Source organism: Sorex fumeus, unplaced genomic scaffold (genome assembly GCF_029834395.1).
Source record: "Sorex fumeus unplaced genomic scaffold, SorFum_2.1 ptg000046l, whole genome shotgun sequence".
Classification (NCBI taxonomy): Eukaryota; Metazoa; Chordata; class Mammalia; order Eulipotyphla; family Soricidae; genus Sorex; species Sorex fumeus.
Window position 1 is genome coordinate 9,232,146 of NW_026606103.1, and position 15,382 is coordinate 9,247,527.

Consider the following 15,382-nt stretch of genomic DNA (forward strand, 5'->3'; position numbering starts at 1 on the left):
ATACCTCCCATTTTATTCTAAGCCTGGAATAACCTTACAGTTTCATCCTACCTCTGTTTAGGCTTTTCCTAAATGTTTGTATTCACTCCTGCAGAGTGAGGCGACGGAGAGATCAGGAAGATACCCTGAACCAAAGATACCCTGAGAACAAGGAGAAAAGAGGCAAGGAGGACAGAGACACGCAGAGCAGGCACGCAGAGCGAGGGCTGCCGGGGGAAGACAGGCCCTCCCAGGGCACCCCTCCGAGAGCCAGGCCAGCTGCAGCGGCTGTGGAGGTGGGGAGAGAGAAGAGCCTCAGGCCGCCGGTAGAGAAATGGAAGAAACCAGAGGACAGAGACTTCCGAGAAAAGCGCTGTTTCATCTGTGGACGAGAAGGGCACATCAAGAAGGAGTGCCCACAGCTTAAAGGCTCTCCAGGTACGGACGCCAGCTGTGCCATGGTGTCGGCACTCACGGCCCACGGGAAAGCTCCTCTGTAGACTTGCAGTCCTATTTATTTCCTTAGCTAATTTGTCTTGAACAAATGAAAGAAATGTGTTTTAGGGAAGTGAGATTTCTTTGCTCCCCCCTCCTTTACTTCTGTTCTTTTGTGTGTCTGAAACCCTGTTTCCCGTTTTTATGTAGAGGCTTATGAGACCATTTGGTTGGGTTTTCTAAGGTCATCGCTGATGTACAGGTCTGGTCCCCTCCATAGTTACTGTGGCCCACATGACCGGGGAGCAGGCTGCCACTGCAGTGACATCACCTGGGGTCTGTGCTTTCAAAGCAAACTCATGCCAGGTTTGGGGAAGCTTGAGCCAGCGCTATCACAGGGCCACTGAGCCGTGTGCTGTGGCACACATGTATGTCTGGAAAGGGACCAGAAGGAACTATGTAAGCAGGTCACGGTGGGACAATTATTGCGGATATGTCATTGAACTTCAGTGCAGTGAAGAAAAATCAGTAGTTCAAAATCCTGCCCCTTGGGGTTACTGTCTCTCTGGAAGGCAACTCTCTTGGGGCACCTTTTTTAATGGTAAGGGTCTCTCGTGTGTATGTGCAATGAGCTGTGAGCTAAAGGTTGGTTCTGCCAGGGCTGATACTGTGGTAAAGTGCACACCTAGGAAACAAGAAATAATAGATTCACCCCAGCACCCCCAGAAATAGTGATGAACAATAGGAGCAGGGCAACACTCTTCACGTATTATTCAGAATACCTGGGAGTGGGTGGAATTTGACAAACCGGAGGAACTTCTGGAAACTTCTTTCTGTTTTGATTTTTGGGAGTTTAGTTTGTTCGTTTTGGGGCCACTCAATGGTGCTCGGAGCTTACTCCTGGCTCTGCACTCATGGGCTTAAGAAACCATATGGGGTGCTGGGGATTGAACCCTGGTTGACTGCATGTAAGGCAAGAGACCTAACTGCTGTACTCTCTCTGGCCCTGGAAACCTTTTAAATTCAAGTCATAACCCTGTCAATTGAGGTGGGGAGGGGAGGAGAGGCTAACAGCAGAATTATAACCCCATTCCTCTTCCCAGCTGTGTGTTCTAGATGGGGGAGGGAGTGTGTCAGGTCTACCTCTGTTCCCTTAATTACTGTTCTTGGACCTGTGTGAATATCCTCTTCCATTGTAGTCTATCAGCAGTATAGTGTCTTTTCTAGTGACAAATTGTTAGACTATCCTTATTTTTTTTAAACAGGAACTTTATATGGAAAGAATTCATTATTTAGTTATTGGATCTAAAATAGTGCATAAATGTTGATGAAAGATGCAGCTTTTACTAAAATTTGTCTTTCCCTAATTCTCAGTAATTCAAATTCAAACATCCCGTTCAAATTCCCCCCCCCACCCCCCCCCCCACCCCCGATATTGGACACAGCACAATAAAATGGTTTTTATTACAAGAGAAAATAGTGTTTACATGATAGCATAGTAGATATGTATTGAGTATGTACTATAGGAACAGGTACCGTTTTAAATATTTAACATGGGTAATCTCATCTAATTTTCACCATCATTCCATGTGGTATTTATACCCCCTAGTTTACAGATAAGTAAACTATACATAATAAGATTTGATGATAAAAAAAGGTAAAGGCCCTCCCATTGATCATCGATTTGCTCGAGCGGGCCCAGTAACGTCTCCATTGGAGACTTTGGTGTTACTGTGTCTGGCATATCGAATACAGTCACGGGGAGCTTGCCAGGCTCTGCCTTGCGGGCGAGATACTCTCGGTAGCTTGCCGGGCTCTCCGAGAGGGGCGGAGGAATCGAACTCGGGTCGGCCATGTTGGCTGCGTGCAAGGCAAACGCCCTACTGCTGTGCTATCATGTTTTACCAAAATATTTTTGTGAAACTGTCCTGCAAAGGAACTCCGTGTTTACTTGCACTAATAGCATGAAGCACTTTATTGTCATTTGCTCCTCTTTCCTACAACAGAGTGATGGCAGAATACCCTGCTCCCAGGTCTACTGGGTTTTTTCTTACTAGGTAGTAGCGGCTTTGAAGCTTTTAGAGTAGCTGAACAAGGGTTCTAGGAGCTTTGGCGGCAGCAGTACATTAGGAGGCTGGAGTCAGTGGACCTGACAAAAGACTCTCCTGTCCCTGGATCTTGTCACAGTGTAGTTTTGAGTCAGCAGGCCTGAGAGACATACTCTCCTCCGCCTGGGTCTGTTCACGGTGGAGTCCAGGTGCATTCAGCCTGGTACCTTGTATTGCACTGAATAATTTTCAAAGATATTATGCCTCTTGTTTTGTAGGACAGTGGGATATGACCATCACGTGAAGTTTTTTAAAATGTGTGGGGGCTGGAGCGATAGCACAGTGGGTAGGGAGTTTGCCTTGCACAAGGCCAGCCCGGGTTTGATTCCCAGCATCCTATATGGTTCCCCAAGTACCGCCAGGGGTGATTTCTGAGTGCAGAGCCAGGAGTAACCCCTGAGCATCGCCAGGTATGACCCAAAAAGCAAAATAAATAAATAGTTTTAAAATAGAAATAAAAATTTGTGTGGATGGGTGATGTGGGTACATGGGTGGGTTTGTGCGTATGGTAGTATATGTATGCATGGACAAGGTGTGTGCGTGGATGTGCGTGGCTGGGTGTGGGTGGGTGTGTGGGGGTGGATAAGAGGGGCGTTTATGTGTGGTAGGGTATATGCATGGATGTTCTTGTGAGGGGGTATGCATGGGGGTTGTGTTGGTAGGTGTGCGTGGGTGGGTTTGTGTGTTGGGGGCGCATATGGGGTTGAGTGTTGGGTGTACGTGGGTTAGTTGGTGTGTTGGGGATGTGTGGGGGGTTGAGTGGGTTGGTGTGTTGGGTGCATGGGGGATTGAGTGTTGGGTGTGCATGGGTGGGTTGGTGTGTTGGGGGGGTGCGTGGGAGGTTGAGTGTTGGGTGTGCATGGGTAGATTGGTATGTTGGGTGTGTATAGGTGGGTTTGTGTGTTGGGGGTGTGTGCATGTGGTTGTGGGAGGGATGGCGGCGTAGGGGTGCACATGCAGGCATGCCATTGTGCCAGTATTTTCTACAAGTCTTATTACTGAACCATCTTTGATGCTGTATTAGGATGCATGGAGTTTAGTGAATGATTATGTAGTGGTGACAGTTGCACAGCAAACTATGGGTAATCATCATGAAAATAAGATGTAAGGAGTAGGTCTAGGGTATGATGAATTTTCTCCTTTTACAGTTAAAATTAATTGGGGGTTTTCTGTCTAAAAATTACAGTGTTCCCTCTGATTTCTCAAATATGTTCCATTTTCTGTCCACTATTTTGCTTGGACTTCTGTCATACAACAGAAACCCTTCCTATGGAGACGCAGACCCAGGGCTGCTGCCCTTGGCTCCAAGCAGGTGCACAATGCATTTCTTATACCAGTAGAAACTTGACCAAGGGTTGCTGCTCTCAGCTCCAAGCAGGGGCAGAATGCATCGCTTTCTTTCTCAGGCATGACTGAGTCAGGTTGTGTATTTGGGTTCCCTTCTTCACCCAGCCATCTTGAGACCAGCTGGCACACTTGTGTAGGAAGGCCTACCTCAGACCTAAGCCCAAACCCGTCTAATTCCAGACAGGTGCTGGGCAGCTTCAGGCCTGCCTCCTCCCTGGCGCCTTCCTCTGCTTTCAGTCTGGTCTGAAGCTTGTTGTGCACACGATGGCAGAATGATTCAGGGATCTGCATAAGGGATTTGTTTTTCACCAGCTTGCAAAGGTCTGCCACCCACAAGCCTGATTTCAGCTCTCCTTGGATACAGTTACAATTTTAAGCCTGTTCAGATGCTATTCCTTCCAATTTTGTAAACTAGTCTATTTCATTTTTTTAGGCAGTGTTTTTACATGAAGACAAAAGAAACAAAAAACAACTGTATTTTTGAGTCCCCACTCAGGTATGTGGGTTTTTTAAAAAGCAAATCTGTGATTTTTTATTTACTACACAGGGGACCACGTGCCTTGGAGGTGTTTTCTTTGAATAAGCGAACTTTAATAGCAATTGGACATCAGAATCACTTTGGTAACTTTTCAAAAGATAGGGCCTGGAGCAGTAGTACAGTGGGCAGGACATGTGCCTTGCCTGTGGCTGACCAGTCTTCATCCCCGATGGCCCCTTCAGCACCACCAGGTGAATTCCTGAGTGCAGGGCCAAGAGTAGAAGAGTCAAAAAAATTTTTAGAAGATAGTTGCCCAGACTCTGTCTGATTTTCTACCTCAGCTCTTCAGAGATCTCTTATACTGGTCTATTCACTTTTTCACATGTTCTAGGTGATTCTTTTCTCCAAGCTTAAGTAGAAGCCTTAGTGTTGCTTCCACTCCTTCCAGTGTTGACTTCTAGCTGGTCAGTATTTTCCTTTTGTAGATTCTTTGCCTTGGACCAAAGTAAGGAAAAATGATGATTTTTGGCTTACACTTCACTCATCTCTCAGCTTTTTTTTTTAAATTTGTTCTATTTGTTTCTTTAATCAATTGTTGTTAACCACCCCCTTTGCCCAGTTGAGTTTGGTGTTAGGCTCTGTTCTACACACCATCAGTAAAGCAGTGGACCAGCATAGCCCATTCTATCAGTTTATTTTACATTCCCATCAGAACAGATACATAAATAACAGTATTTTAGGCAGTCACGGGTTCTAAGAAGTAATCTCTCTTGGGTCAGAGAGATAGTACAGGGGTTTAGTCACTTGCTTTGCATGCCACCAGCCTTATGAAAAGATGGAAAGAAAATGTTGGCTATGAAAATAACCTCTCTGAAAAGGTAAAGGTAAAGGCCCTCCCGTTGATCGTCGATTTGCTCGAGCGGGCCCAGTAACGTCTCCATTGGAGACTTTGTTGTTACTGTGTCTGGCATATCGAATACTCTCGGTAGCTTGCCAGGCTCTCCGAGAGGGGCGGAGGAATCGAACTCGGGTCGGCCATGTTGGCCGCTTGTAAGGCAAACGCCCTACCGCTGTGCTATCGCTCCAACCTCTCTGAAAAAGTAACGTAAAAACAAATGAAAGGAACGAGTTAAAAGGAAATTGGGGTTAGCCTGGTGTGTCTGAACTACAATAGCTTTTGTCCTCTGGCAGACTTGAACTCAGTGCAAGTAAGGCAGGTTAGGAAGGGCAGGTGAGGGCCAATTGCATGCCTTGGTCATGGGTTTTCCTGTCATTAAGTGAGATGGGCAGCTATTGGAGGACTTTAAGCAAATGAGTGAAACACATCTTACCCTGTTTTCACTGTGAGTGCTGGGAGGAAGTTCAACGTAGTGCCACTGTAGTTCAGGGGGACACTGTGATGGCTTTGACCCAGGTAGAAGTGCCAGAGGAAGTGAGTGCTGGTCCCCTTCTGTATATTTATTTAATGAATGCCAGAATGTGTGTGTGCGTGTGCGTGTGCGTGTGCGTGTGCGTGTGCGTGTGTGTGTGTATGTGTGTGTAAAATGAATAAGTATGACAAACTGAATGAGAAATAATACTGTGATTTTTTATTTAACAGAATAGAGGGTGTTTTCTCAAAGACTCTCCTGCATCTATGATATACACCAGTCCCCTTTTGGGAAGGGGAGGCTGAGTAATTTCAGGCTACTTCAAAATGAATGGCTAGTTATACTTTTATATAATTGAGATTATTGCCTTGGTATTGACTGAAATGGAAGTGAATAATTTACTAATTCCACTTAACACAACCCCTGTCCTGGGCATTTTCAGCTTTCAGATCTGGAGTGAGGTCACCACACCCAGGCTTCTATCAGCATAGTAAAAGCAGAGTAGTGTCTCGTAGTTTTCTTTGTATAGGTTCTTAATTAAACTGATTAGTTAAGGTCCTTAGTTAAGCTGATTCCGAGGTACTTGATTTTCTTAGGCATGATTGTGAATGGGATTGCTTTTTTCATGTCACTTTCTTCTCTCTATTGTTTGCATATAGGAAAGTCATGAATTTTTGGGTGTCGATTTTATAGCCTGCGACTTTACAAGTCTATTCTTTCTAGGAGCTTCTTTTTTTTTTTTAATTTAATTTTTATTATGAGGTACAGTTGTAGACTTACAAACTTTCGTGCTTGGGTTTCAGTTATATAATGATCGAGTACCCATCCCTCCACCAGTGCCCATTCTCCACCACCAATGATCCCAGTAACCCTCCCACCCACGCCACCCACCCCGCCTCTGTGGCAGGGCATTCCCTTCTCTTTCCTTTAGGGTGTTGTAGTTTGCAATAGAGGTATTGAGTGGCCATCATGCTTGGTCTACTTTCACCACGCATCTCCCATCCCAAGTGTGCTGTTCCCTTTCCTTGGTGTTACCTTCTCTATCTAAGCTGCCTTTTCCCCCAGCATGTGCTGCCAGCTTCCAAGCCATGAAGCAAACCTTCTGATACTTACCTCAACTGTTCTTGGGTGTTAGTCTCCCATTGTGTTACTTTATATTCCACAGATGAGTGCAACCTTTCTATGTCTGCCCCTCTCTTCCTGACTCATTTCACTTAGCATGATACTTTCCAATGACCACTAGTTTGTAAATTTTATCACTTCATCTTTTCTAACAGCTGCATAGTATTTCATTGTGTAGATGTACGGAAGTTTCTTTAACCAGTCATCTGTTCTAGGGCACTCGGGTTTTTTCCAAATTTTGGCTATTGTAAACAGTGCAGCAATGAACATACAAGTGCAGATGTCATTTTGACTGTACTTTTTGCCTGTCCAGTATGTATTCCCAGGAGTGGTATTGCTGGGTCAAATGGGAGCTCAATTTCTAAATTTTTTTTTTTTTTTTTGAGGATCATCCATACTGTTTTCCAAAAGGGCCGAATCAGTCGGCATTCCCACCAGCAGTGAAGGAGAGTCTCTTTCTCCCCACAACTGCGCCAACACTGGTTCTTTTTGTTCTTTTGGATGTGGGCCAGTCTCTGTGGTGTGAGATGGTATCTCATTGTTGTTTTATCTGCATCTCCCTGATGATTAGTGATGTAGAGCATTTCCTCATGTGCCTTTCTGCCATTCAGATTTCTTCTTTGAGAAAGTTTCTATTCATTTCATCGCCCCATTTTTTGATGGGGTTGGATGTTTTCTTCTTGTGGAGTTTGACCAGTGCCTTGTATATCCTTGATATCAACCCCTTATCGGATGGGTATTTGCTGAATATCCTTTCCCATTCTGTAGACTGTCTTTGTATTTTGGTCACTGTTTCTTTTGAGGTACAGAAGCTTCATAGTTTGTTTGTTTTTTTTTTTCTCTATTTATCTCTGTTTTCACTTGCTTGACTAGTGGCGTGTCAATTTTGAAGATACCATTAACTTCAATGTCGTGGAGGGTTTTGCCGATCTTGTCTTCAGTGTATCTTATGGATTCTGGTCTGATGTTGAGGTCTTTAATCCATTTTGATCTGACTTTTGTACATGGTGTTAGGTAGATGTCTGAGCCCATTTTTTTGCATGTAGCTTTCCAGTTTTGCCAGCACATCCTTGCATCCCCGGGATGAATCCCACTTGATCGTGGTATATGATCTTTATTGATGAGTTGTTGGATTCTGTTTGCTAATATTTTTGTTGAGGATGTTCATGTCCATGTTCATCAGGGATATTGGCCTGTAATTTTCTTTTTTTGTGGTGTCTCTGTTTGCTTTTGGTATTAGGGTGATACATGCCTCATGGAATCTGTTTTAGAGTTTCTGTTTCTTCCATGTGCTAGAAAAACTTGAAAGGGACATGGAATAGGTCCTCTTTAAATATTTGGAAGAATTCAGTAGTGAATCCATCTGGACCTGGGCTTTTGTTTTTGTGAAGACTTGATTACTGTTAATTTCCTTGATAGTGATAGGTATATTCTGGTATTACAAATCTTCTTGGCTTGGCCTTGGGAGATTATAGGAATCCAGGAATTTATCCGTATCTACTAGGTTCTCTTGTTTCGTGGCACACAGACTTTCTAAGTAATCTTTGATGATCTTTTGAATTTCTGTGGTATCTGTTGTGATTTCCCTCCCTTTTCATTTCTGATTCGGTTTATTAGGGTTCTCTCTCTTTCTTTGTGAGTCTTGCTAGTGGTTTATGAATCTTGTTTATTTTCTTAAAGAACCAGTTCTTGGTTTCATTGATCTCTCGGATTGTTTTTTGGATTCTCATGTCATTAATATTAGCTTTTTTTTTAATTTCTTTCCTCCTGCCTGGTTTGGGCTCCTTTTGTTGGACCTTTTCTAAGATCTTGAGCTGTGAAATCAAGTTATTTATGTGGGCACTTCCTTCCTTCCTGAGAAGTGCTTGCAGAGCTATAAATTTCCCCCTCAACACTGCTTTAGCTATGTCCCACAAGTTCTGATAGCTCATATCTTCATTCTCATTTGTTTCCAGGTATCTTTTGATTTCTTCTTTGATTTCCTCCCTGACCCACTCATTGTTCAACATTGAGTTATTTAATTCCAGGTGTTTGATTTGATTCTCAGTGTCAGTGTATCATGGTCTGAAAATATAGTTGATACAATGTCTATCTTTCTGATTCTATTGAGGTATGTTTTGTGGCCCAGCACATGGTCTATCTTGGAAAATGTTCCATGTGGACTGGAAAAGAATGTGTATTCAGTTTGGGGGTGGGGGGTGTTGGAAAGCCCTGTATACATCTTTTAGCCCTCTCTTCCACTTTTTCCTTCAAAGCCAGTACTACCTTGCTGAGTTTTAAAATTGTTAATCTATCAAGAGGTGATAACGTGGTGTTGAAGTCTGACTACTATCATGTTGTTACCCATGTCCTTCTTGAAGTATATTAGCAGTTGTTTTAAGTATTTTTCTGATCCCTCATTGGGTGCATATGTTTAGGAGTGTGATTTCCGCCTGATGTACATATCACTTGACTATTAAAAAAATAGCGTTTGCTGTCCTTTCTAATCTTCTTCGGCCTGAAATCTATTGTTGGATACTAGTATGGCCACTCCGGCTTTTTTGAGGGAGTTATTTGCTTGAAGGATTGTTTTCCATCCTTTGAGTTTTGAGTCATTTTTGCTCTGACTGTTCAGATGTGTTTCTTGTAGGCAGCAGAATGTTGGATTCAGTTTTTTAATCTATATTGCCACTCTGTCTCTTAATTGGTTCATTTAGACCATTGACATTGAGAGAGATTATTGTCATGGGGTTTTGTGCCATCTTTCTGTAGAGTTTTGTTGTGCTTATAGGGGTTTGTCTTGTGTTAACAGTAGCCCCTTTAGTCCTTCTTTTAAAGTTGGTTTTGAGTACATGAAGTTCCTGAGCTGTTGTTTATCCATGAACTATTGTATCATTCCTTCAAGTTTCAGTGAGAGGCATTCATTTCATTGAGTTTTTTCCACTTTATCCCACCATTGTCTTTGTGCTTGAAGGGTTTCCTCTGATAAGTCTGCTGTAAATCTAAGGGGTGCTTCTTTGTATTTGATTTCCTTCTTTGATCTTTCTACTTGCAGTATTGTCTCTCTACCCGTGGTATCCATTCATGTGTCTTGAATTCTTTTTTTTTTTTGCTTTTAGGGTCACACTGGCAATGCACAGGGGTTACTCCTGGCTCTGCACTCAGGAATTACTCCAGGCGGTGCTCAAGGGACCATATGTGATGCTGGGAATTGAACCCTGATCAGCCACGTGCAAAGCAAGGCAAACACCCTACCTGCTGTGCTATCGCTCCAGCCCCTTGAATTCTTTTTATTAGGGTCTCTTTTAGTTGGTACCCTTTGGGCTCCTTGGGTCTGGATGCCTGCATTCTCCAGTTCTGGGAACTTCTCAGCGATAATGCCTTTAAATGTTGCTACTTCATTAGGGTTGCCTCATAGATTTTTCCCATTGTATGTTGTTTCCTGTAAGCTTTCTGCGTTCATCTTCAAGGTTACTGATTCTGTCTTCGGCGGTAGCCATTCTACTGTTGAGGGCAGTCATTGAGTTTTTAATTTCATTGACCAAATCCTTTAAATTCTTTATTAGTGACACTTCTATTTGTTGCTTTCTTATTTCTGCTCTCATTTCTTCCTGTATTTTCTCAGCTGCCTGTTCCACTATTTCTTTCATGTCCTCCTTAATGTATTGGATGCTTGTTCCACTGTTTCTTTGAACTTATTGAACATCTTCATCATTTTATCTCTGAATTCTTGATCGGAGAGAATTTATTTGTGGGTATTCCCTGTTTGGGCATCTGGGCTTATTTCTTGATCCTCTCCTTGTGGTGGGGATTTGCGCTGTTTCTTCATGTTGCTGTGGTAGTATGGAGGTGGGACCCTCCAGTTCATTATCAGTGTCTCCCTCTCCCTGCGAGAAAGGATTCTGGATGAGTTCGGTCCATGGTGATCATCTTTTTCCCCTTCTAGAATACTGACTTCCTCTGGTGCTCCTCTGTGACTTATATGAGGCTTCTAGTGCAGCTTCAGGGCACGTGTTCTTTTATATTCGGCTTGTTGAGATTCTTGTGTTCACTGTTACTTTGCTGAGATTGAAATAGGTGTAATGTGTTTGGGATAGCCAAGCTGTCCTCCTTAGAATTAGGTAATGAAGATTGAGATGTGAGTTCAGAGCACTGGGAAAGGAGGAAATAACTGCCACTGCATAGTGGCTGCCACCCCAGAGGCCACGCCCGCCATCCCTGCTGTACCTGTGGGAAGTGGGCATCGTTGTGGCCTGTGCAGGATTAAAGTCCCACTTGTGGCGCAGTCCTAAAACTTGCCAGGATCCCCTCTGGCCTGGGTGCTCGGGGGGAGAGGGGTGAGGGGATACCTTAGCGCAGAAGCGGGGGGTCTTGCAGTTGTCTGGGTTGCATTGCTGGGTACACCAGGCCGGAGGCCTGCCCGTGGGTTTCTGAAGACAAGCTTCCCACACATATGCACAGAAATCAAGGGAACAACTATAGTTTAGATTTTACACCTCAGTTTTCTTGTCAGGAGTTACAGGCAGATTTTGAACCCTCTTATTATTCAAGGGTCAGCTATGGGTAGATTTGCACTTCAGTGGCACCTCCCCCATACAACAAACACAGGCTTAAGATACTCAGTAAGTTTTATTGATCTTTGAAGGAATAGTGATGACCAAGTGATCAGGAAAACTAATGGTCAAGATTATAATTTTCTAATCAGATATCCCGCCCAGCCATTTACTAGTGGTTCAGCTATGTTAAGTTACTGAATCTTTCTACAGTTTCTCAGTTTCCTTGTCAGTAAAATTGGGTTGACACTTTCATTTTATATACCTGAAACCCTAAACATTGCATCTCGCACATATCAATTGCTACCTTTGTTACTGTAGTTAACAGAAAATGTCCAACTCTTCTGTAATTTATCTCTTCTTAGAGGATAAATGTACAGTAGAGATCTTAAACAAGGGTATGTGGATATTGCAGAGCCATAGTCATATTCTTATACAAAATTTACTCTTACTCAATACAAAAATATCAAATATCTTCTGTTCTTTAATTCTCCCATTTTTTGCAAAGAATGCTTTTTTTTTTTTTGAGTCACACCCGGCGATACTCAGGGGTTACTCCTGGCTTTGCACTTAGGAATCACTCCTGGCGGTGCTCGGGGGACCATATGGGATGCTGGAAATCGAACCTGGGTCGGCCGCGTGCAAGGCAAATGCCCTACCCGCTGTGCTATTGCTCCAGTCCCCAAGAATGCTTTTTTTAAAAAAAAAAAAAAAAACTACTGTCTCTTTGTTCCACTTTAACCCTTGGGTTTAAAGTTTCTTTCAGTGGAAATGCTTTTAGAGCTTTGTAGATACCTTTTTTTACTTATGCAGTGTACTTATGCAGTCTTCCTTGAGCAGATTTTTTTGTTTCTGGGCCACAACTGGCAGTCCTCAGGAGTTACTCCTGGCTCTTCACTCAGAAATGACTCCTTTGGGGCTCAGGAGACAATGTATGGTGCTAGGGGTCAACCCAAGTTGGCACTGTGTAAGGCAAGTGCCCTGTTGTATTATTGCTTCAGCCCCTTCACCAAAATTTTTAAAGCCTACCTTGCCTACAGACAGGCATTCTCAGAATTTCTGTCTAATGGTTGAGGAGCTGCAGTCACACCTTCCTGGGTCTTTTTTTCTTCCCTTCCCTAGGAAATTGTTATGAAAATATTCCTTTTCATAATAGTTCTGAGGTGTGACCAATTTGACCCAAGTTTGAAGATCACTGCTTCTGTTAAACGCTATAAGAAATATTTGCATGCTTGATCTAGTGTTTTCCTTAGGAGAACTCCCAGTGTTATGAAGATGACAAATTGAACTGTATGCATTTCTTGTTTTGTCTGCTGTGCCCCCCTGGAAGTGCTCAGTGGCTAGTGTTGGGCGGCTCCATGTGGTGCCAGGGACGGAACCCATGTCTCCTATATGCAGTCGGGACACTCAGTCCACTGAGCACTCTTCATCCCCGATTCATGTGCCAGCAATGCCAAATTTTGGTTGGTGACCTCCCAGGGACTCATCACAACTTGTTTACCAAATCTGTACTTCATTTGGATTGTGTTTTAGGCCATTTCTGTTCACATTGTTTTACCCACGTTTTCATTTGTTTTTCTTCATATGTATGCTTTTCTGTTTATTCATTAATCATCATTTTTAGATCTTTCTACACAGAAATTCACTTATCTCCATCAATTGTCTAACTTCCTCTCCTACCAACATCCTTGTGGGATTTACCTGTCAACCTTACTATGTTTAGTTTGTGATACAGACATCTGTTTGCTTGTTTTAGTCATTTGCTCTAGCCAACTTTTAGATTGTGTCAGGTCAGGCTTAGCTTTAAAATTTTTCTCATTTCCCCACCAGTTTCATCAATTCATATTTTATTTATAATACTTTTTATCCTTTACTTGCAACTTTTTTATAGCTGTTTCTGAAGGTATGATAGAATTTTATGTATAGAAAGAAAACTACATGCTTTAGTGGTAATAGTGATAAGACTATTCGTATTCTTAGAAAAAAGATTTATTAACATTTTGGTGAAAATAAAAATATACAAATATATCTACTAGAGAATCATCATTTTGTTTCCACATTTTCTTTTTTAATCTTTTTAAATCAAAGACCACTAAAATAGTAAAAGTGCCCTTTGGCTTATCCCCAGATTCATTTTGTTGTGTACCTTCCACCCCTGAGTATCTGATAAATACTCTGGTGAATATCTGAAAAATAGTTCTGGTATCCTTGCCATTTTTCTTTTGAACTTTTACATAGTAACACCAATGACTGTTTTAACTTAGGCTATATCCAGAACTATATCATTAGAATGTATGTACTAATACCTGCTTTTTATAGCTGCTGAACAACATAATTGGGAAGTTTACAGAAATAAAAAAAATTCTGTATTTTTTAAACTTTCTTGTAATATTCTGTAATATGGATAGAAGGTATTGAGGTATCTGTTCCCTGTCACTTGGGCACACAGCATGTCAGCATCCCCGTGTCTCGATCATGTACAGAGATACTTCGGGTCTTTACCTAGAACTGGACAGATTGATGAGCCGTCATATGTGCATTTCAGTTTCAGTTTACCCCATACTCTCTGAAGCAGTTAACCATTCTCATCAGAATTTTTTTTTATCTGATAGTGAAAAATATTTTTATTTTAATATGTTTCATTGATTCTGGTGATGCTAAGCAGTTATTTATATGCTTTGTGGACATTTGACAGTTCTTTTGTGAATTGCCTCTCCAAATCAGTTGTACATTTTCCTATTATCATTTCCTGACTAATTTTTTAGGACTTTTTATTCTGAATACTGCTCCTTTATTGTTTACATTCCAAATTATCTTCCTTAGTATAGTTTATTTATTCTATCTAGATGCTGTGTCAATATGAGGTAGGGATCTGAACTTTGCCCCTTTAATGAAAATCCTACTCTCTAAACTTAAGTAGTTCAGATCAAAGATGTGTATCTACAAACCAACAGGCATTCCGTGGTGGAAATACCATATAGAGTACTTGGTTTCACCCTGACTGGTACTGCTCCTCTTCCACTGGGAATCTGCCACCGTGCTCGGGGTGGCCCACGAGCACCATGGATTCCTGAGACCAAACTGGGGCCTGAGCATTGCTGTGATTTCCCCAACCCCAGCAACTCGGGGGGTGCCCCATAAAGATTTTTGCTTAATATATTTAGAAAGATGAAGAAAATTATCCTTCAGTCTAGGCTATTAAAACTATTAATATGTGTTGGGAGTCAAGTCTTCCTGTTTTCTTACAGTACAATAATAGTCATAGTTCATTGACCATGTATTGAGTAATTCTTGAGTACATTCTGTATGCTAGTTCCCAGTCCAGTTGCCCTCCAGGTATCTTTATAGGGGCATGTAAGCTCCAGTGGACTAGGTACTCTTGTCATTTTATAGGTAAGGAACATGAGGCATTAAATATGATTGGTGAAAGCTGTAATTTGTTTTAAATTTTTATGAAAATTTTATTAAGGTTTTATAACCTTTTGACTATCTTTATGCATATGTTACCTGTGTCATAATATATAATCATGTTACAAGTTTTGAACGTTGACTTGTTTGCATTTTTAGATTATTACAAGGTTTCTATGAGTGTTTTTTTAGAAGTTTATATACACTTTCTTACACATAATCACTTCAAAATATGTGACATTTTATTTCTTTGATCTATTTAGACAAATCTATTAACTGTTCTGTAGTTTGGTTTCATAATTCTCATTTAAATGTATTTCTTGTTTATATGAAGTTGTTGCCATTGTCATCATTCATAGTTTCATGTATGCAAAATAATGAGCCAAGATAATTAATTATGACCAAAGAATTCTGTGCAGTCTACTCTGTTTGGCTGCAAAAGAGACCTTGGGGGGACTGGAGCAATAGCACAGCAGGTAGGGCATTTGCAGGCAGCTGACCCAGATTCAATTCCCAGCATCCCATATGGTCCCCTGAGCACCGCCATGGGTAATTCCTGAGTGCAGAGCCAGGAGTAACCCCTGTGCATCTCTGGGTGTGACC

General features: G+C 42.0%; 1 protein-coding gene across 4 annotated transcripts in view; it reads left to right on the forward strand.

Moving 5' to 3' along the window:
- Window positions 1-15,382, forward strand: part of TUT7 (terminal uridylyl transferase 7) — a 72,876-nt gene that overhangs the window by 56,198 nt on the left and 1,296 nt on the right. For all 4 annotated transcript variants that reach the window (XM_056122532.1, XM_056122535.1, XM_056122533.1 and 1 more), the window contains one exon: window positions 95-417. In XM_056122532.1, the coding sequence (XP_055978507.1) occupies window positions 95-417 (323 nt within the window). The remainder of the gene's footprint in view (window positions 1-94; window positions 418-15,382) is intronic.